The sequence below is a fragment of the Bombus pascuorum genome, chromosome 7 (assembly GCF_905332965.1).
Source record: "Bombus pascuorum chromosome 7, iyBomPasc1.1, whole genome shotgun sequence".
In the NCBI taxonomy this organism is placed as follows: domain Eukaryota; kingdom Metazoa; phylum Arthropoda; class Insecta; order Hymenoptera; family Apidae; genus Bombus; species Bombus pascuorum.
Window position 1 is genome coordinate 669,439 of NC_083494.1, and position 21,344 is coordinate 690,782.

Sequence of the window (21,344 nt, forward strand, 5' to 3'; positions counted from 1 at the left end):
GTTTTTTTGGTACAAAAGCATCCTCGAAAAAAATGAACTCGGAGAGGTGAGAGCAGGAGGAGCTTCATCTTCGCTGCCAAGTGTCTGTAAACGATAAAAAATCATAAGACCAAAACAATTTTTGAAAGTATCTAGAGCGGCGCGACTTTTACTCGTTCGTGTTTATTTCGATATTCGCATTATAAATTTTTAATTTAAATGTAACGTAGAATAAACGTAAATAATGTAAATATAAAGTGTTTCATGAGAGATAAAGCTACTGAGAATCACAAATCGACATCAATTTTGAATAATTAAAAGAGAAGGCTCGCGTGATTGTAATTAGCATTGCTTTCGTTTGTAAAACAGCGTTATAAAAATAAGTTGTAGCAAAATATGTTAATTATTTCCTCTACTTTGTCGATACATTGTTTTACGTATGTCGATGCTAAAAGATATCAATTCTACGCTTGCTATTTGATTCGCAGTATTATAATTTAGCATAAACTCACTTATATCTAATTAATCGATATAATATTTATATGTTTATAAATTTCTTCAAAGTTGTTATTCCGTTAGCTTCCTCTTGAACCATGCGAGCATCTACAAACAAAGAAAAATAAAACGTTACTGTATGATTTTTTAAAGAATGCAAAGAACGCAGTTAGAACGCATTTACTTATAACTTAAACGGAATACCAAGACCAATTGTTACATTACGTTACAAGAAGTCTGTAAATTTATTACATTTACAAACGTGTACTCCTGGTTTATGTCTCTAACAGAGGAATCGCAAATATGTAACGTCCGGATACATGGGTGATCTCCACCAATTTTCTGGAATTCGTGGCCTCGGCGTTATTTACGATCCACATCGATTCAACCAATTCAAGCCGATATCGAATCGTCGAAATAAGAAAAATGTAATTCTTTTTATTTTTTATTACATAGTTAGGAGGTGGGTTTGGTCGGAATAACAAAACTCGTGCGATGAAGATGATACCGAAGCCGCGACTATATTCGACCAACAATTTTTAGCTAAACGGAAGAAATATGTATCTAGGAGTAAGAAATTGCTTGACTCTACTACTCTGTACCTATCCTGTCTCGCTCGACTACCTACTTTTCACTCTTACCCTTGATGCACGCAAGGCAGAGCGAGCAGGAGTCGGATAATGTGGGTCAATTCTCGGAAAGTCACCTCTCCGGACACATGGCCAAGCACTTTCCCGATTGGCGGCCATTCATCCGGACATTACTGTACAGCATACGTACACACACTCGTTTACGAAAGTATTCGAACACTTACCATAGAAAACAGAAACGTGTACATTATGCGTGTTACATAAAACATTTTAAAGTCTCATGAGCACTGTAATAAGAGACACGACTCGTCGTTGTCGTGATTATATTGGTAAACTTTGGAAACAGGCTGCAAATGCATATAAAAATTGCGAGATATTTATCGTTTATAAGATAAATATACGTTTGGTAAGAAAAGTAGTATACAGAATACATGGCTATCTCAAACATATAGTAAATGTTAAAGATGACCCTACTGAATATCCAGGCTTATTAGCACAATGGATAGTTAAAGATTTCATTCCTTTTGACGATCTCTGTGAAATATATACTTGCCCCAAATATCTTGTAATATCTATATATATTTTCAGATTTATTTCCGTTGAAGTGATCATCACTTTTAAGAAAACTCTACATCTGGTCTTTAGTTCTCAAGCACTGAAGCCATCGGCAGCGCATAGACAAAAGACTGCGTCGAAAGCAAACCATAAACTGTACACAGGCAACGTTGGTTTCAGGGTTTTTCAGTCATAGGGTAACACTGAACTTTGTATTTACACTTTAGTATTCAAAATATATATTTGCTACCTTACAATTTATCCACGCGCTCCTCTGTATTCGCATACATCTAATAACCTCGACAATTTCTAATCGGTTCAGATTTGTGGATTGATACGATCACGATAGTCGGCTCTCGTAAAGGTGTTAATGAAATCTCAAAATGTACTACGCCGTAAATCGTATTACGTGGGTATACAGAGCATCGTATCATAGAGCATGTTGCCGCTTCAACAACGACGCGAAAGAGCATTCGATATACGCCTGGAAGTTTCAAAAGTCCGCGAAATTCTTTGACACGACTATTGCAAGCTCGCATACAGACCATTCCGAACACCTTTTATGAATAGGTAAGCAACCGCGACCATCGAAACGCAGAACTGGCTATAAGTTTGATAGAAGGTCAGATAGTTTCTTCGTCGTTTTCGTGCCCCCTGTCCATTGCCGAATTACGATCGGGATTGCCACTGTCACTGCCATATAGCGATATAATGTTATTGGTGTGCGTGACGTGACGCGAGCTTACTTTACGATCGCATCGAGAGTGGCGGCAAGTAAGAGCGAGAGTGCGGGTTACCTCTCCTCGCGTAAAGGACCCTCCGGCAATTCTTATGATACACCCTATATAAGTGCTGTACTTTCGAATATTTTCTCTGTATATACTTTATATACACGTACGCGATAGTAATTTAGGATTTCTTATTAAATCTTATTAGAATTGAACGTAAATCGCGCAATATCTCGAGACGAATATCGAGCCTATGAAGAAGACGATCAGTTACCTTTTCATGATCCTCATCCTCCGAATATTTTCCAGTCGCCTTTTGTTTCTACTGGCGTTGGCTTTCGCCTCGTTAGCCGCGGCATTTGCCTTAGCAGCTGCTCGATTCGTGTTGGCGAGTTCCTGTTTAGCGGCTCTCAGCTGATTCGACAGTTCCTCGACCCGTCGTTTCGCCGCGTCCACCAATTCTTCCTTGTCTCGTAAAGTTTTTTGAGCTCCATTCGCAGCAGCCTGGGCATTGGCCGCGTTCGCCTTAGCCGTTTGTACTGCGTGCGTCAGCGTCTTTAACTGCGTTGGATCAAAGTAAGCTAGCTTCTTTAATCAGGCTGCCGTTCTCATTTTTACGGTACATTGAAAGTATTTCTTAGTCATCCCGGATAGACAAGTTAGAGGATCGTAAGATTGTGCGCCACTTGCAATAAGAATACAACGAGTCGTGTACGCACGTAGGTAGAAAACTAAGTTACTTCGGAGAACGGCGGCTGGGCGTAAGTACACGCGTATACACGTATATTTACGCGTGTACGTTGAACATGTTGCTAAATACGTTGCATAAAATATATACGTACGTCACGCTCTTTACGATCCTTTTCAAATATTTTATAGCATTTTTGAGAAAATTATCCAGTCGATCGAATAAATTACCGTAAATAAATCAAATTAAAATTACACGAAAGGATTTTTCTCCATAGATGTACCTCGTGTGATTTACTGCGTTTTAACGTAACGTAAATAGACTCGCCTTCCATACGACCTATGTATACCTTTCCCGTTTCGGTTAAGGTTTTTTCCAATTTAATTATACTTTTTTTCATATCGTTCTGCTATTGTAAATAAGAATATAGAAAGTAAACGATAAATAGAAAAATCTATTTCCCTTCGAAAATAAAGTTACTCGGATTCCAATTTACCAAGATATTTCTCAAGCGTATAAAATTCAAGTATATCACCTGATCTTGCGACTGACGCGCTGCTTGCAAAGCTGCGTTAACATTAGCTTGTTCCTGTTCCAAGGATGAGGATTCCTCTTGAACAACCGATTGCGCTTCTCTCACTTCTTCTTGCAACTGATCCACTACGACTTTCTTCCCTGTGAGCGCTTCTTCCGCTGCTTTTGCAGCCTGTACCGCTTTTTCAGCGAGTTGTGTCTTTACCTGCGTATTACCATACGTTTGTACACATGTTCTAATTCTAATTCTAGTAAATAACGAAACGACGACAGAATCAAACTCGCGCTATTTTTCGATCGGTTCCCAGCGCCGGAGTAATGCACGTCTAGGAAACGTTACAGACTACATGTAACACAATTACTTTCACAGATGTTATTTTTAGTTGTTATGTGGGAATTATAGTTGAGCGATTTCGTAGAAAACGCGAGTTCACTCGCACGGCCAGCATGTTTTCGCAACAGAGAATAATGCGAACATTCATAGAATATGCGCATCCTACGTGTGAGAAACAAATCTGACGTAATTGGATTCGTTAGAGACGAGATTTGATTCGAGGCTTGGCGTAATATGGATCTTCTTTTTGTGTCTAACGAGTTGTTGGTTCAAGAAATACGAAAAAGGTAATGAAAACTTGACAAATAGATCGCGCTTCTTCTCTGAAATAAAACAAATTATCGCATATTTGGTTGTTGCATACAGCGACTCGTAAAATTCTTCCAACACGGAATTCTTTTATGAATATACCACGTATCTTTACATTTTTATTAATACAGCTAAAAAGACGAAAGCTATGTTGGAATTCGTTTCATCTACCGAATATTATAATAAACATTTTAATTTGAATATTTTGTTTGCAAATCCGCGGTCTGCCAATAAGACACGACTATCGCGATTACAATGGTAAAATGAATCTAAAAGCGCACGTCGAAGTTCCATACACAGCATAAATAGTCTGAAACATACGATTAGCGCTAAAGGTACTTTCGCTTAAATATCGTGGTTCGTTAATATAACGAATATACCAATATTTAATCATTTTAGCGAATGTTTCCAATAAATATCTTGCGTAACTCCTACGTGCATTCTGAGATCTGTTTCAAGTTGTATCGATATAATCAAGATCGTCCTGTCTGGTTGCAGCGCTTGCGAGATTTCTGAATGTTTCGTATGGAATACATACGTAAGAGGTCTTTGGGAGAGTTCGAGTGTCCGAGTCGCTGTAAGCTTTTCAGAAGCTTTGGATATTAAAGGACGAATCATCTGCTCGACTAAATGAAATATAAACGCGTATTTGAAAAAAAGTAAGTACTTGACGAGCGGCTTGCTGACCAGCGATATTCTGCGCTTCCGAAGCAGCCTTAGCTTCCTGTGCAGCTTTCTGCGCGATGTTACTACTTTTCTCCGGAGTTTTCTTCGAATTGTTTGGATTGTTCGGATTACGCGAACAAGTTGGGTCATCGGCGTAACGAATTTCCCTTTGGTTCTATCGGAAAAATGCGAGTGCCATTAATTACCAGCGATTATCGTGATTTGCATATATACGTGTAAAAATCGATCCACCTTTCAGGATAATTTGGAAACGTAATAACGTGCCACGCGTTGCTCGTTTGTCGCAAGTTATACGCGTAACGTTACTTCTATGTACCGTAATATTTCTTGTAAAAAGAGATTTTTTTATGAATCCTACGTTATTCGTAAATTACACCGTGGTACACGTAGGAGATAAAAATTGCGCGAAATAAATTTAGCGGAATATACGACACGAAGGTTTTCACCGAAGGTTGATTAATGAATTTTCGTTAGAATATAACTGCGCAAAAGAGTGGCTGAACCAAGTGTAAGTGTAAGTGACTAATAAAAAGTATCATTAGGCTTACTAAGGCAACTGGAATCTTATGCACCCTTCCACAGTCAAAATATTCGAACGTCAGCAGTACTAAAATATTACGTTTACTTGGTTAGAAAATAACAGCCAGACCTTCTCGTAACAGTACTCACCGATGTAAAGAACGTAAAAGATGTACATTCTGGAAAGAAAAAATTTAGGTAAATGCCGGATTGTAATTCGTACAAATCATCATATATCTGAATATAAAATTATTTATTTCGAATTAGTATGACGTGTGAAAGCACATTGACCAGAGAAACGAATGAAACGCGATTGTATCGAAGTATCGGATTTGCATATCGAAGAAGGATGAATAGTTATAGTAGTAGATGTAGCGTATCTATGATATATCATCGATATATCATCGGATATTTTTCATTTGACTTTTTGTATCGTATATCAAATATTATAGAGTTTCGATTATTAAAAGAAACACAATTATTATCATCTTTGTGAAAATTACGTACGTAAAAATTTAAAATAAAACACTCTGAACGTTGTACATTCTCAATGGTATTGAAATAAATATTCGTTATCAAAGTCGAGTATCTTTTTACATCTGTGTATACTGGATCGTTTTCGACTAGTAATTTCAAGTAATTTTTCATCCCTCCCATATTTTTGTTAAGCTTTGTTTTGTTCAAAAAATTAAAATATGTCGAAAGAAATTGTTTCGAAACAAGGTAACATGTAGCAATGAAAACTGGTGGATGATATTCCAAAAATTTGGACAAAATACAATTATCGGGCGTATATCAAGTACAGTAGCCCACCTAATATTATAAATAAACTGCTGATATTCATGCAAATTCATATTTGCATGATCACAATTAGAGACATGGAACTTAATCAGCGACCCTTTTTACCTATCATCGTAGACGCTATATTTTGCATAAACGTATTTCGTGTAATTGTGCGTTTGCCAATCTCTCACGAGCGCATAAACGTCCACAGCTTAATTATTAATGTACGATGCTATTTCTTCCTTCCTTTTCGAGTTGTACACTATATATCTGGTATTTGGAATTAGATTAGAACGACTTAAAACGTACGAGTGATATATAGACACGTTACTTATTTTGTAAGAAGCTGATTTCAAAATAAAAAGAAAACGCGGTTTACTACAAATTTGAGCTACGTTATTTCTTTAAAGAAAAGTCATTGTGCACCGTTATTCTCGATATCCTGAACCCCTTCCGTAACTACCGTATTACCATTAGCTCTTGGTACAGGCCTATAAGAGCTACGATAACCAAGTAAGTGGTATCAGTTTATAGTTGTTTCTTCGAGCTGCAACAGCAAGGATTCTGTAAACGTTTGACCGTTTGACCAGTCTTGAATTTTGTGAGTACTAAAAGTTTGTTGACAATTTATCATTTATTTACGTTTTGTAGTTGTCGAGGTAACGAGAGAAAGTTTCTAATAATTTCACTTTTTGAACATTTCGTTCCTTGGCAAGCGTCTGACTCGAACATAAATAGCGTGGGATTAGAATTTATTAAAAAGCTTTTTTAAACATTTACCATACTCCTTCCTTCAATTATTAACTTGTAGCTATTGCGTGTGCTGTTATCCTGCAAATTTAATACATTTTTTAATAAACGATATATATTGCAGTGATGGCAAAAAATTAAAAAATGAAAAAGTTATACAAAATTAGTAATTAATTAATTTCGTACATAAAAATTCGTAATATATAAATTTTCTCATTTTCTGTAATCGATAAAATATTCTACATATTTTTCTACGTATCTTGCGAATAATTTGTAATCTTTGTCCTCGTATTAATCAGTTTTACCACCCCTGGGAACAGCAAAATTTGTTTTACACAGTGTGCCTTCGTTTATTCGTACGCGGAACTATGTCGCGTATCTTCTGAGATTTAGGTCCAATGTAAATTACATTTTATATACATCACTATGTATATGCATCCACAATTTATGTGAAAATAATACTCGATTTAACTGCTTTTAAATATAAACAGTTGGAATAAATTTAAAATAAAGGTAAATATCAAAATATTAAAATACTAAGATTTTACAGAAATTTGTTCAAGAAATTTTGTAAATGATACGAATATCAATTCTCAGAAGTATACTGCGGATGTGTATGCACTTATGGGAAACTTAAAGGTACCAAAGCGTACGAAAACAAATTTCTATTTAGGTTTAATTTTTTTTTTTCTTGTCATTTTGACGAAAGCATGAATTTTCATAAACACATCGCATAAATGACGAAGATAAAATCGAGGGATACCGTGTGTAGAAAATTATAAATAAGCTTCGTTTCAAATGCAGCAGAATCGATCGATCGATATCATTGTTGCGTTGTCTTTCGAACATGTACCACCGGTATCGATTCCTTGACATATTTTCGCAATTTTTAAACATTCCTGGTAGAATTATTCTCACGGCCACGGATGAGTTGTATAATAACTTACATTAAGTACACCTTCGCTTCTATTTGAAATCTAATACTCGTCTACGCGTTCAGTTCAAATATTTCCATTTAATTAACAAAACTATTTAATTATCATTATATAAATATTTTCCTATATATTAAAAACCTTTGTTTCTAAAGCTGTTACGTTCATCAACGTTTAGTAATTTTCTCTTTCGATTTATCAACAAAACTTTTCGAAAATGTTCGTCCTGACAGTACTTGTAGTAACTTATTATACTACTTTATCGCATTACTATCGAAAATCTGTAATTTTACTCGTCGAATACATATTTATCAACGATGATAACGTGTGGTTTAAAATCTTTTTACTAATTTTTTATTACATTTAATACATTGTTGCGGGCATTTAATAAATATCACTGCTTTCTTACTATTTAGAATCGTCTAGAATGAGTATTTTCGTTGTAAATATCTAAATGTACTCATAGTACATTTTTTCAGCTTGAACGAACGTCATTCAAAGTTCTTACGATCACATACAGATAAGGTCTGCTTCCCATTGATTTAATTATGCACTTATGCGCATACATACGTACACGCAGTGCTTTTTAGAGCGTAACGGAACTAGATATTCAATTTTGAACAGCCGTGACTTGCAACAGAGCTGCACCAAAAAAAAAAAAAAGAAAAATATGGGACGTACGTCATGAATAATTAACATTAATCCGAAATATCGTAAAAGGATTTCATTGATACCTCGTAAAGACTGAAGTTACACTGATCATGATTAAAATGTAGCGGACATAAGTCGTCCACGTTACTCTTTAAATACATTCTACTATCGAATGAAATTTTGCTCCGATACGATTACTAATCGTATACTATAGTTACTATACTTATTAACTAAAAGTTTACTACATTACTGTTGCTAAAAGTATACTATACTTACGTCGACTTAAAGAAATGAAAACTATTAAATAATAAATAGCAAATTAAAATAATGCTTTAGTCGTTAGAATTACGAATTAACGAAGATGTGTAAATAAATCGTTTCTCGTTTACCTTATCCGTTTCAGTTTGCACAGTGAAAAGATCGTGAAGCTAATATGATTACTTTTCGATACACAGACCGCAGTTCGTGCTTGCTTCTAAATTTACACGCTTCTCGAACAAATTGTCCGAAAATTGATGTGATTTTGGCGTATTCGTCATAGCTAACATTAATTAACACGTAGTCGACGCTATTAAAAATTACAAATTGCGATTCACAGCAATCTCTCTAACCGAGATGTTAGATCTGCCTCTGTGGAAACAAATTTGTCGAAATAAGAAATAATTTATTTCTATTTTTTATTTGAACTCTCAGATAACGAAAGACACCCTGCTTAAATAATTATTTAAATGAAAATTTATTCAATAACGCCCTATATCGAAGGCGTCCTACATCGAATAAAATATGTATTCTATTTATTTATTCTATTTATTATTTTATACTACATGGGGTTATTTAAGTGAAGATCTATTTGGGACATAAGTTATCGTGGTATTTGTTATTTTATTTGAAATTTAGATATTTGTTACTTGACTTTGCCAGGAAAATAATTTTCCTCCCATCCTCGCATACAACTTTCATTTCGAAATTACAAACGATGTAACGTACCATCGATGGTATTTGATTCTACTGTGATCTTTATACTCGGATGCTCTATATTTTATTTGTATTATTCTTCGTATTTTGAGTTTTATTCGATTTGTATCCAATAGATGTTACGCGTTAAACGCGGTTGATTTTCTTAACAAACGCTCCTCTTCCATCATCGAGTGCATTTAAACCACCGTTTTCTCTTACTACTCTTATCAATGACTATGCAAGTCGATTATTCGATGAGATGTTTAAATTTCAAATTGTACCAAGAGCGAATAATTTATAATAATTATATTATTACCATTATTATATATTATTATATATATATTGTAATAATCTACTCATTGTAACTTATTCGCTCTTAGTATATAGTTATATTCTTACTCTTTACTGATTCTAATTTTATTGCATAGCGATAGAATAATTATTAATAAAATTATCAAACATATGATACTTACGATGCAGAATATTTGTATGAAACTGGATTTATAAGACTCATGGAAATATTATCGAGCTAGTAAAAAAGTTACCCTGCATTATGCACTATCACCGCGGCAAAGCCGTGCTACCAATCTTCTATGACTAATACACGCTAAAATGTGAAAGGCACAAAGGTTTCCAGTGGGAGTGTCCAAAAAAAGGTACATACGCAAGTGTAACAGCTTTGAACCCGAGACAAATGCACTAGTTTAACCAGCGAAACTCAGTGGCATAGTAGCATTATTTTTTGAGGGGAAATTAGTTATATTTGTTGCTATTCCCGCGAATAATGAAATTGTAAGAATTATTTTTCGATTAAATATATCTCTTACCATGTTGCGTTCTCCCATATGTAGATTGCTTTTTTAATTTTACAAAATCTCTCGGCTACGTCGCATAAAGAAACTGATTAAAAGTAGGAAATTGGCACGGTAAATACAAAACATAAATCTTTCTAAATATCGTTAACACGTTGATTGCCACATCGATGAATCTCTGCTACATTTTTTTAAACGATTAAAACAAAATACTTCTGTGTCAAAGTTTGAGAGGGTAAATAACTTTCTACGAAGGAGTATTTAAGCTTTATAGAGAGTGTTATTAATCGAATAGTTACTTTGATAGTACTTTATATTTTGTAGTATCGTTGATGCTTCAACGTGCCTTTTATCGTGATCTCTACGCAATATTCTACTGTTGTAAAATTCAGAGATCGGAGAATTGTCGCGAGAATTTCCCACCGTTATATTCAATTAATCATACTTTTATATCTAAATCAATGTACGTAGTATCAACGTAATAGAGTAAAATATTTATCTTTTATTGTGCAAAATTGTCGAATAATATTTATCGCTTTCACCATAATCGTTAACGATCGATAACTTTTATCACCGTCGATTTGTCATTTTCGAAATATATAGCAATATGTATTATGTTTATGTATGGAAATAAAATTTTCTTCTTACAGATTAAACCTAGGAGAAAGGAGATAATTCGAAACCAAGAATGAAGACGCTGTTGCTGTTATTCGCGTGTATTTGTTTGGCAGAATGTGGTGCGGGAAGAAAGCACGTTCGTGAGCAACAAGCTCAAGGTTACGAATACGAATATGCTCAAGAATCTGCGCTATCTGGCCCCGCACTAGCTGCAGGTCCACTCGCTCATGGTCGTGGACTGCCACATCCAGGGTTCAGCGTTGGTGGTCCTTTAGCTAATATCGCGAAAGGCGCGGCAGAACAAGCTCACACGCAGTTAAATAACCAACGATCCGCGGCCGGACAAGCGGCGTTCGTGGCGAAGAATACCTTAGCGCAAGCTGCTTCGCAGTCAGCGGCTACCGCGGCTGCGGCACTCGCTGGCAAACAGATCGTGGTCCAAGGGCTGGAACAACAATCGAGAGACGCCCACGTAGCGGTAGACGGGGAGAATCTGCAACTGCAACAAGCGGAACGTGCCGCAAACGCGGCAAGGACCACCGCTAAACAAGCGATGCAACAGTTGCAAGTGGTTACAGCGGCCTTAAACGCGGCACAGGCGACGGCTGATCGCGCGGCGCAAGCTGCCGCGGAGTCGGCGGCCGAGTTGGCGGCGCAAACCACCATGCTTGGTCAGGCGAAGGCACGAGCGGAGTCGGTGGACGAGCAACTCACTGCTGCTCGCCTAGATTACGAAACCACTCAAGCGGCCGCTGAGAAAGCTGCGAGCGCAGCCGCAGCCGCGCAAAATAACGCTGCCGCTGCCGCTGCACACGTTGCCGATGCTGCCGCTGATTCTGCGCTTTTGGCTCACCAGCCGATCAATCCCTCTCCGCTCCCGAAACTTCCTCCACCTCGGCACGGTGCTCTCGGAGAACCTGCCGTTCTCGATGCTGGTCTTCACGAACCCAGTGCCCTTCTCGCACCTGGCGCGCTCCACCAAGCTGACGCTCTCCGTTCACCTGCTGCGCTTCACCAAGCGGAAGCTCTCCGTCTTCCCTCCGGACTTCACGAAGCCGCCGCGCTCCAGGAAGCCGCTCTTCGCGCGTCCGGCCTGCTTCACGAAGCTGGTCCAGCACTTCAATCTCCAAGCGGTCTTCATCGCTCAGAGTTGCTTAGCCTAGCCAATGCTTTACCTACCGATAGTTACGATATTAAAGGTTATCGATACTAGATTATTTTGGATTGGACATTTTACACGAATCTAGTACTTGTTACCGTCTTCATTCAAGAATAACGAAATATTATGTTCTGTGTGTCAGACTGTGAAATAAAATATTGTTGAAACGTCAAATATCTTCTGCCTCGCCTCCTCGTCTTTGTCCTGTTAAATCTCTCACTAATTGATTTCCTTTCATCTGTTTCCTCCTCTCCTCCCCTTCGAAATAGTACGAAAATATAAATGTTGTCAAGTTTTTCGAAATAAAACACGACATAGATTTAAGAATATTGGGCAATAACAATCTCCGTTACTTTATTTCCAAATCTAGAGATGTATGAAACAAGAAATAAAGAATTAACGTAAACTAAAAGTTTACTTTCCATACTTTTCCTCCTTCGCGTCTCTTTTTGATTTATTATTATAATTTGTCTTAAAAACCATAATAATAAACGTTCTTTCCATATTTCGCATAATTTTATTTTTCGACAATTGCAGAATTTTTTCTATAAAAAAATAATCCGTAAAAAGTGTGTAAAAATTACTTGTAAACGTGTAACACAAATACGTCGTTATTGTTAATACTCTTAACGATGCAGTCACTTTAGTGGCTCGATAGTCAAGTGTACACCACCCTTTGGTATTAATATAAGAGATCCCGGTTCATAATCCAAAGTAGTTGGTGTGCCTGGTGCGAGTGTCATTTTATTTTTTAACAAAGCATTTATTATAGCAACCTTCGTTTGTACAAGGCCGAATCTTAATCCTAAAATGTAGAAACAACGTGTTTAATACCATGATTCGTCAAAAACAAAGTGATTCATTGCGATTAAAATTTTTTAATTTATTACTAATTGAAAATGTCATTGTCAAGTTGCGTTTTAATTTGACGAGATGGAATTTTCTATCGTTATCATAAATCGAGTAGTTATATTTACTAATCTATATTTACTTATATAATTATATTAAGAAAATACTTTGAAAAATATATTTACCAATACATATTCTTGGTCCTTCGCCAAATGGTAAATATGCATAGGGATGTCTAGCTTTTATATTTTCTTCGGTGAATCGTTCTGGATCAAATTTATCCGGGTTTGGGTATATGTTGGCATCTCGATGAATACCAAAAACGGGTATTGTCACAGCAATTCCTTTAGGTATGACAAATTTCGTTCCCTCCATCGTTGTTTCGTTTGTGCAAATACGATTTAGGACGGTAACCGGAGGATATTTCCGTAATGTTTCTGAAACGAATCGATAAAAATATAAAATTAATTCAAAATAATCAAATATTCGACAAATTTTCAAAATACGGTGCTTTCTATAATTAGTCGATAGATAAAGGCTTTCAATCAATTTTCTATCGAGATTCTACGTTTTTTATTATATTCTCAATAACAGAGATTTGCATAAAAGTTCACGGACCAGTTATACAACACCTTAGAAACGTTTTGATGTTTTAAATTTAATGTTGCACGATTGTTGCTAATAGTGTAGCCACGTACATACCAGAGATCACTTTATGGAGATAAGTCATTTCGTTTACAGCATCGTACGTCAGATCACCACCGTGCTTCTTCAGATGTGTTTGAATTTCCTCGCGTACTTTATTCTGTATATCTTGATGCATCGCTAATTCATACAGGCAGAATGTTACCGTGGTCGAAGATGTTTCGAAACCAGCCAAGTAGAAGACGAAAGCTTGTGCAGCAGCCTCCGTCATTGTCAATTTATTTTCTATTTGTAGCACGACAAAATAATAATTTTGTATTATCGGTGTCTTTAACATCGAAATACTTATCAATACGAAAAGTTATTTAAACGGGAGGATAACTACTTGTAAGATTTGCTGCTTCCGAGTTATCGTCTGCCTCCACATATCCATTTCTCATTAACTGCATCAATAAATTCAAAAAATCTTTTCGTTCGATGTTATTCGATTCTCTATATTCCACAGTTTCTTTGAACACATTTATAAAAAAGTTTGTAACATCCTTATCGGTGTATGGTATGGAGAAGAAATCAAAAACCTGCGGGGCCCATACGATAAGAGCATTCCAAAGAGGCTTCGGATCAAATATCTTCTTTCCCCAATAGCGAAATTCGTTGTCCGGATTCTCCAAGCTATCGCACGTTATTCCAAATGCCGCTGACATGATAATGTCGACGGCGTATCTGAAAAAGCAAGCGTTTGTTGTCAAACCATCGATGGATGAATGATACGCGAGGAACACATACCTTGAAAATACGTCTTTTACATCGATCGTCGATCTTGTCTGTGCCTTTTCTTCCAAATATGTCGCTAAGGTATTTCCAATGTCTTTCATAATCGGAAACATCTGTTTGAGTTTCCCCGCGGTAAAAGTTGGTGTCAATTTTACTCTCAAATTCCTCCACTTTTTTCCAGGTAATTGAAATAGATGTCCGGACAGCGGGTCCGTTTTTTCGTTGCAAAAAAATCCACGATCGTGGAAATTTGTAAACTGTTTTGCCAGTACGTCTCGAATCAAATCAAGATCGTTTATAATCAAAAATGGCTTGTGAAGCATATATATACCAACAAGAGGATGCTGTTTATATCGATGATAAATATCTCCGAAAAACTCGGCTACGAAATAAAACCTTGATGATAGACACTTGTAAATTATGAATAATGCGCGCGTTTTTAACGTCTTTTCGCGTCTCCTTCAAAACGAGACCAACAAATCGTATTAACTATACAAACTGGGAAACGATCACTGAAAACATCGTGTTCCAGTCGATTGTTACCAAACTGCGCTCGATTATATCAAAGTTTACGGACATTGGCTATCCAGAGTCGTTAAATATACTCTTGATACTCTGCTGGGTCAACAACGACTCTTCTTTACCAACAATCTTATTACATCTATACGAAAGATGAAGATGACAAGATGGCGTTCCCGTCGCCACAGTGCATTTCTCAAAAGCCGATAATTTTTAGAAGCTGCAGGCATTGGAGTCGTGTCAACGCCTCGAACATCGTATGCTCTGAAGAACGTATAGCCTGAATTGCCGCGTATAGCAATGGATATTATATCTAACATATCGTTAATGGTTTCGTATTATTCGAAATGTGAAAACACTTTCATAACATTTCGTTTATAACATACATTGCCTTTTTTACTGTTTCATTTAACAGTAGTTGACATTCTTATAAGATACCGCGTGAAACATGTGTGTGATATGTATATGATCTTCCCTCGATTACTGACCGATCCAAGTCAACTAATATGCAGCTTTTGTACAATTTAATCGTACGAAATCGAAAGGTATACTAATTAGATACAATTTTCGCAGTGATTGCTTCTTTAACGATTTTTATTTTATTGATATTAATAAAATTTCAGTAAACAATTGTATGCGACTAGTAACAACTTTCAAGTAAACTGACTTTTTAATTTAAAATTTAATACCAGCATTTTTCTCGATTTGCTGAGTCGAATTTTAGAGTAAAGTGATTGACGTTAGTTTTATATTTATTCACAGTGATCTTACCTTGTGATCGTTTGCCAATTACAATTGGCATTATATTACCAGTAGGGAAGGTAGGTTCGACATAAAATACTCCTCTTTTCTGCCAAAATTTAAAGATATGTAGTTTGTAATAGATGTACCATCCGGCAATTATAACGCTTGAAATAGCCAAAATATCTGATATTAACCACGTAGCTAATAACATTGTGCTTGATTGTCTGTAACGCAAATATAAACATTATGAAATATCAATAAAATCTGAATTTCTTTCGTCAGTGTATTATTTATATTTTATCGTGTTAATAAGATTTAACAAATTCTTTCGATTGCTAGAATATGTTGAAATATATTTATTATATATATAATATTATAAAGCGATTTAATTCTAATTAAACGATGATTCTATCTGTACAGCTACAAAATAAAACATTTAGACATTTCCTAAGTGCGTGATTTTACATCGTTTATGTTCTCCTTTAAAAATTATTTATTCTCATACTTAGAGAACATTAAGTCGTTCAAATAAACGGACAGATATATTCTTCAAATTTTTGTTATAATTAGAGTCAATTTATTATAATTCACACGCGATGACATTACAAACACTTTTTTTTTTTTTTTCATTCCAGTAGAACATGAATATACCAAGCCTAAAGAAACGTAGCAAACACAAAATTGTTTTATAATTTTTTAATTAAACAATCTTTCATACAAAACTATAAATAGTAATTATTATTTTACAAACACGCAATTCCAAATAACAATACTTAATAAAGAGAATACTCAAGAAAAATTCCTAATAAATTCTTTCCAACCTTGTACGTTATTTTTAAGGAAGAATCGCACTTTATGACAAATAATGATATAAAACAATTTCTACGTTCGTATCGTTGAACGCCTTACTTTACTCTACCTAGGTGTACGAACTTGTATTAAAAAGGAAGCTGTGTTTCGTGTTATATAGAACTTGTAAAGTAATAGTTAACATAAATACATGTTGCATGTATTATATAAGAAATAGAATGTAATGTATCATACATATGATTCGACAATTCTCATCAATTTCTGGTAATTATCTCGATGATGTCACAAACCTAATGCCCCTAATCATATTTTCTAAAATTACGCTTTCGTTTAACAATTTTCACAATCTATATTTATACAGTAGCAATAATGGTAATTTTGTATGAATTTCTAATATAACTTTACATTTCGTTTCATAGATAATTACACTTACGGGAGCTAGTTAGGCTTAGACTTAGTTATTTCCATTAATTGCTATATACACTTACTAAAATATAGAACGGCAATTTTCAAATGTAAACGAAGAAGCACAAGCAATCCTGACATCGTGACATCCATGACAATAAGTTAATAGTAAGACATGCTTTAAGTTGCCAGTTACAATTGCATAGAGTCATTATTTACATATTAGTTATACATCGGCTGATTTGTTTATAACACATGTGTGTATATCGCATGTACGTACATATATAATTAAATTTAAATGCAGACATATCTAATGTAGCATAAAAATTAGTCTTTTATATGAAACAGTTGTAATTATATTTAACAAAACGCTCGATAATTTATCAACGATGTGTTGATAATTGATATGTTGATTAATTGCAACGAAAAATGATGTGTCATGGTTAAGACATACGTAAATAATTATAAGTTGGACACATGGTCTGAAAAAAAACACTTTCATAAAAAGTTAGAACCGTCCGGAAACGATTGCAACGGATAAACAAGAGAGCCGTAAAATTGCAATTCACTGTATCATATCATAAAGTCAGTTTAGGAACGATAATATAGGGTTGTGTTATATATATTTTTGGAAAATTATTTACGCTTAATGTATTGTAAGGAACTCGTACGCGAAACCTTTCATTATTACTTAAATCCTATTAATATATTATTACTGTTACATTCACTCAAAATTGTGTACGTACATACAGCGGATGACGGACAAAAGAAATTTGATTAGATTAAAAAAACAGCATGAATTTACAAAATCGATTTATCTACACATACATGTATATAATAATACTATTAAATACTAATCCTTACAATAAATTTTGAATTTATGTAAAAAAAAAAATATTCGAGTTTGCTATTGATTTTCCTCAATAGATATGTATGACGTTTGAATTTTCGGATATACCAGTATACCATCTAGACTGGTTGCCTAGATCGTAGTTTATTAATAATAACATTCTGTATCTCTCCTCTCACTTCCAATTTTTCGATTGGAGATAAGGATTCCATAAAAGGAAGTAAACTTTTAAAAAACTGGAGATCTGGGTTTTCTTCGCTTTTGTTGTTTATGTCTTTTTTCAATAAGTTTAGCCGCTGTTCCTCTAGCTTTAAAAATTCGATATCTACGTCCCTCCGCTGCTTTTTGTATTTGTATTTAGATTTTTGTGAAAATTTTGAATTTGAGTGAAATCCTGGATCCAAAAATTTGATAGGTGTGGAAGTGGAATATTCCTGCGTACAATTCGAAGTACTTGCAAGATCACTCGTATCTTTGACATTATCATTGGAAACTTCATCAGGTTGTTCCTCGATATTATCATCGCTGATGAACGAATTATCTGGCAAATTACTTCCACCGCGAGTATGAGTTACATAATCCTTGATGAATCCCATCATTTCGAAATAGGGCCATTTGATCTTACATGGGATTGTTGCTTTCGAGTCAGATTTCAAAGGGGGCAGCTTCTGTATGTTTTTCCTATAGCTGTCTTTTAAATTCTTCCATTTCAATTTCGCAACAACTCCTGGAAGCACAAAAATTTGCATTTACTCTCCAAACATCGTATTACATATTTATTATTTTTTGCCAATTTCGTTATGCTGCAGGTATTTAGGAATTGGGATCAGTCTTTCGTTATTTGGCATTCGTTTTTCGAATAAATCAATCGACTGTGTACGATCGTGTCATATGGGACAAATCTATGCATTTGACCTTACGGTGACCTTGAAATCTTCTGTGTTAGATATTACCTAAAAGTGGCTATTTTGGAAACTATTTTGAAAACGGACCGACTATTTTCGAAACATCAAAGAACTGCGATCTTGTGTTTCGACAATGCCATACTAGTAGTAGTATTTATGGAAAATGTCTTTACGTGTCCTTGTGATGTACATCGGGTAACGCTAATGCCGGCGTCACTTTGAATTTTAAAGTTCGTATCTTGATAACGAATAGCGCAAAAGTCGAGTTCGTAGTGCTGTGAAACCCTCTGACAATGAGTATCAGCTACAAAAATATATAATAAAAAATGACGATATATATGTTTAAAAATTTTAACATGTTCTTCACAGGAGGTTTCGATGTCACCGCAAGATCGAATATACGAGTATTTTCGAAATATTTAATTTACTCGAGATAATTCGAACACGCTGCATATGTCTAAACTCACAATGGAACATTTAAAAAATGATATTAATGGCTTTTACAATCGGTGAAAATTTCCCAACTGTATTGAGTACATCGATGTTTTCCATTATAAATTAGATGTCCGTCAAACTCCGGTTCTTATTATTTCAATTATTTGCGCTATCATTTTATTATATCGCAAGGTGTCAACAAAAAATTTATAACGATCGAAGTTGGTAGTAGGAGTAAGCAAAGAGATGGAAGCATTTTTATCACGTCAACCCTCTTCCGTCTTTTGGAACAAGACAAATTTAACGCTTCATCCCTTCAAGCTTTCTAACATCGTTCTTTTAAATTTTAACCGAAAACTGAGCGTATCCCGTAAAAAATAATACCTCCTGCGACCATATCCACGAAGAGCATCGACTTCGTAAAGAGAAAACTTTAATAAACCACTCTCGATAACAAGGAAATGAATTGAACGTGCATTCGGTATTCTCCATAGTATATCGTGTCTTTTGACTAAAGATATACAAACTTCACTACATAAAGCAATCATTTTTATCAAATGTGTTTGTATATTATACATTTTATCCGAAAAAGAGACAGAGATAATGATTTAGACTACATTCGAGTGACAACGAAGTTAAATGAAGGAAATAGTGATGATAATCCTGTACCGGATGATGGCAGATGCAGTAATAAATACAGATCAACAGCTTAAAATAAAAAAATATGCGCACATCTATTTGAATGGAATCGATAGGTGCTAGTAGCTATCGAAATGCTGTAGTATAAGATATGTAGTATAATTTTCAATCTTTTTTTCCTTCGAATTCTCCACTTCATATTTCTTTACATTTAATTTAAAAATATATACGTGTATATTATACGTATTAATTAAGATATCTTATAGGAATTCTTATATGAGCTTCACAATTATTTTTCTTCAATAGAACACTTAATTTAGAAGATATCCCTATTCTCTTTATATACCCAATTCGTTATATGTATACGAATGAAAGAAAAACTATAAATATTACAATTTATGTCAGTACAGTTGATATCTTTGAACGTGCCTTTTTTTAAAGCTGCTCAAAAAAGCTCACGCCTTTTGTACGTCTCCATCAATCATCCATTACCTAGAAAACGAGTCCAGTAAACGCCATCTGCAGTTAGACTCGATTACTGTTAAAACCCTTGACCTCGATCGTACAGAAAGTGGCGAATGGTAGAAACGGTCAAAGGAGCGACAACAAGGCGGCAGAAAATAAATCAAACTCATAGACAGACATATGTACGATCGCATTAAAATAATTCGTTATATGAAATAAGTCATACACGGCTTAACGCGGCAACGCTCTGCCGCTCATTCGCTGTATTGCTTATTTCATATGGCTCGGTGTAGACGAGTAACGTTTTATCGTACAACACCGTTGCGATGTCGTTGAAAGAACAGAAAAATAAAGTTCTTCTGTCTCACAAAAGAAGAATACATACACAGGTATTTTCTTGTTGTTCCAACCTGCCCCACCGCTGCGGCGATTTGCCGCAAACGGCTCGTCTGAAGTTGACCTTAGTAGTAGTAGCAGTAACAAATGTACAAAACAACTAAAAATGTATATTCTGTATTATTCACTTTGCATTGAATAGCAAGTCAGAAGACTTGCATATGCAATCCTAAACGAGATTTTCGTGGAAATCATTTATTTAGGTTCGTAAAGTATGATATAAAGATAAACAGATCAATGGCTAGTAAACATGTAATGTAAACAGATCGCCAAGCGGCAAACGGAACGGTGAACGTTTGGTTATATTTGTGAATGTATCACAGATTCACACATATGGACAGAATTCAATTTGCTAGTACTGGGAGTTTTTTACGAATATCTAGAAAACTAAATGAGTGCGACATTTTCGTACAAGGAAGTTATTCAAAATGTCGATTTTCACAATATATTTAAAAATCATCGAAATCGGTTGAGTTATTAATCTACAAGTGTATCCATTAATAATTATGTTGCTAATTTAATTATGTAACAATATAAGAATAGAATAAACATTTTACCTGTACAATTACACTGCTTTCCTACTTCTTCCCATATCATGTCTGTGATAGACTTATTTTTATAATCTTTATGATTATCTTGCCATAAAATCGGCCTAGATTGCACTTCAGTTATTAAACATTCGATATCGAAATGATTCTTCATACTCGTCATTACTACTTATTTGCTGCTTAGATAGTTACTAAAATAACAAACATAATAGTGGAAAACAGATCGACAAAAATTGGTCCCCTCTCTGCCGCTCACTGTTACCGCGTTGTCGCTCATCGT

General features: G+C 35.1%; 4 protein-coding genes across 6 annotated transcripts; 1 reads left to right on the forward strand and 3 right to left on the reverse strand.

Annotated features, from left to right (window-relative positions):
• Positions 1-2,617: 2,617 nt before the first annotated feature.
• On the reverse strand, positions 2,618-5,596 carry LOC132909075 (uncharacterized protein CG45076-like). Its single transcript, XM_060963661.1, has 5 exons — positions 5,569-5,596; positions 5,448-5,506; positions 4,880-5,053; positions 3,571-3,774; positions 2,618-2,908 (listed from the first exon to the last, which is right to left on the reverse strand). The coding sequence occupies exons 1-5, from the start codon at positions 5,594-5,596 to the stop codon at positions 2,618-2,620; spliced, it is 756 nt and encodes a 251-aa protein (XP_060819644.1).
• On the forward strand, positions 2,887-12,337 carry LOC132909005 (nuclease SbcCD subunit C-like). Of its 2 annotated transcripts, none has more exons than XM_060963575.1 (2): positions 2,887-3,066; positions 10,954-12,337. In XM_060963575.1, the coding sequence occupies exon 2, from the start codon at positions 10,992-10,994 to the stop codon at positions 12,132-12,134; it is 1,143 nt and encodes a 380-aa protein (XP_060819558.1). In that variant the 5' UTR covers positions 2,887-3,066; positions 10,954-10,991; the 3' UTR covers positions 12,135-12,337. The 2 variants fall into 2 exon arrangements, with proteins under 2 accessions (XP_060819558.1, XP_060819557.1); XM_060963574.1 differs by lacking the exon at positions 2,887-3,066 and adding an exon at positions 6,724-6,802.
• A 58-nt stretch (positions 12,338-12,395) lies between these two features.
• LOC132908995 (cytochrome P450 6a2-like) lies at positions 12,396-16,901 on the reverse strand. Its single transcript, XM_060963545.1, has 7 exons — positions 16,433-16,901; positions 15,639-15,835; positions 14,361-14,730; positions 13,960-14,297; positions 13,632-13,859; positions 13,115-13,366; positions 12,396-12,885 (listed from the first exon to the last, which is right to left on the reverse strand). The coding sequence occupies exons 2-7, from the start codon at positions 15,820-15,822 to the stop codon at positions 12,719-12,721; spliced, it is 1,539 nt and encodes a 512-aa protein (XP_060819528.1). The 5' UTR covers positions 15,823-15,835; positions 16,433-16,901; the 3' UTR covers positions 12,396-12,718.
• Positions 16,902-17,678: 777 nt separating this feature from the next.
• LOC132909024 (uncharacterized) lies at positions 17,679-21,344 on the reverse strand. Of its 2 annotated transcripts, none has more exons than XM_060963613.1 (2): positions 19,401-19,784; positions 17,679-18,403 (listed from the first exon to the last, which is right to left on the reverse strand). In XM_060963613.1, the coding sequence occupies exons 1-2, from the start codon at positions 19,426-19,428 to the stop codon at positions 17,796-17,798; spliced, it is 636 nt and encodes a 211-aa protein (XP_060819596.1). In that variant the 5' UTR covers positions 19,429-19,784; the 3' UTR covers positions 17,679-17,795. The 2 variants fall into 2 exon arrangements, with proteins under 2 accessions (XP_060819596.1, XP_060819595.1); XM_060963612.1 differs by lacking the exon at positions 19,401-19,784 and adding an exon at positions 21,074-21,344 and having other exon boundaries at positions 17,685-18,403.

Coding starts and splice junctions, on each gene's coding strand:
- LOC132909024 (XM_060963612.1), bottom strand. CDS start 21,227: ATGACGAGTATGAAGAATCATTTCGATATCGAATGTTTAATAACTGAA. Junction 18,404..21,073: donor AAAGCAGTGTAATTGTACAG/GTAAAATGTTTA, acceptor TTGTGCTTCCAG/GAGTTGTTGCGAAATTGAAA.
- LOC132909075 (XM_060963661.1), bottom strand. CDS start 5,596: ATGTACATCTTTTACGTTCTTTACATCG. Junction 5,507..5,568: donor CTTTTACGTTCTTTACATCG/GTGAGTACTGTT, acceptor GTAATATTTTAG/TACTGCTGACGTTCGAATAT. Junction 3,775..4,879: donor GTCAGCAAGCCGCTCGTCAA/GTACTTACTTTT, acceptor GGTAATACGCAG/GTAAAGACACAACTCGCTGA.
- LOC132909005 (XM_060963575.1), top strand. CDS start 10,992: ATGAAGACGCTGTTGCTGTTATTCGCGTGTATTTGTTTGGCAGAATGT.
- LOC132908995 (XM_060963545.1), bottom strand. CDS start 15,822: ATGTTATTAGCTACGTGGTTAATATCAGATATTTTGGCTATTTCAAGC. Junction 13,367..13,631: donor TCTCCATAAAGTGATCTCTG/GTATGTACGTGG, acceptor GATTCGTTTCAG/AAACATTACGGAAATATCCT. Junction 12,886..13,114: donor AGGACCAAGAATATGTATTG/GTAAATATATTT, acceptor TCTACATTTTAG/GATTAAGATTCGGCCTTGTA.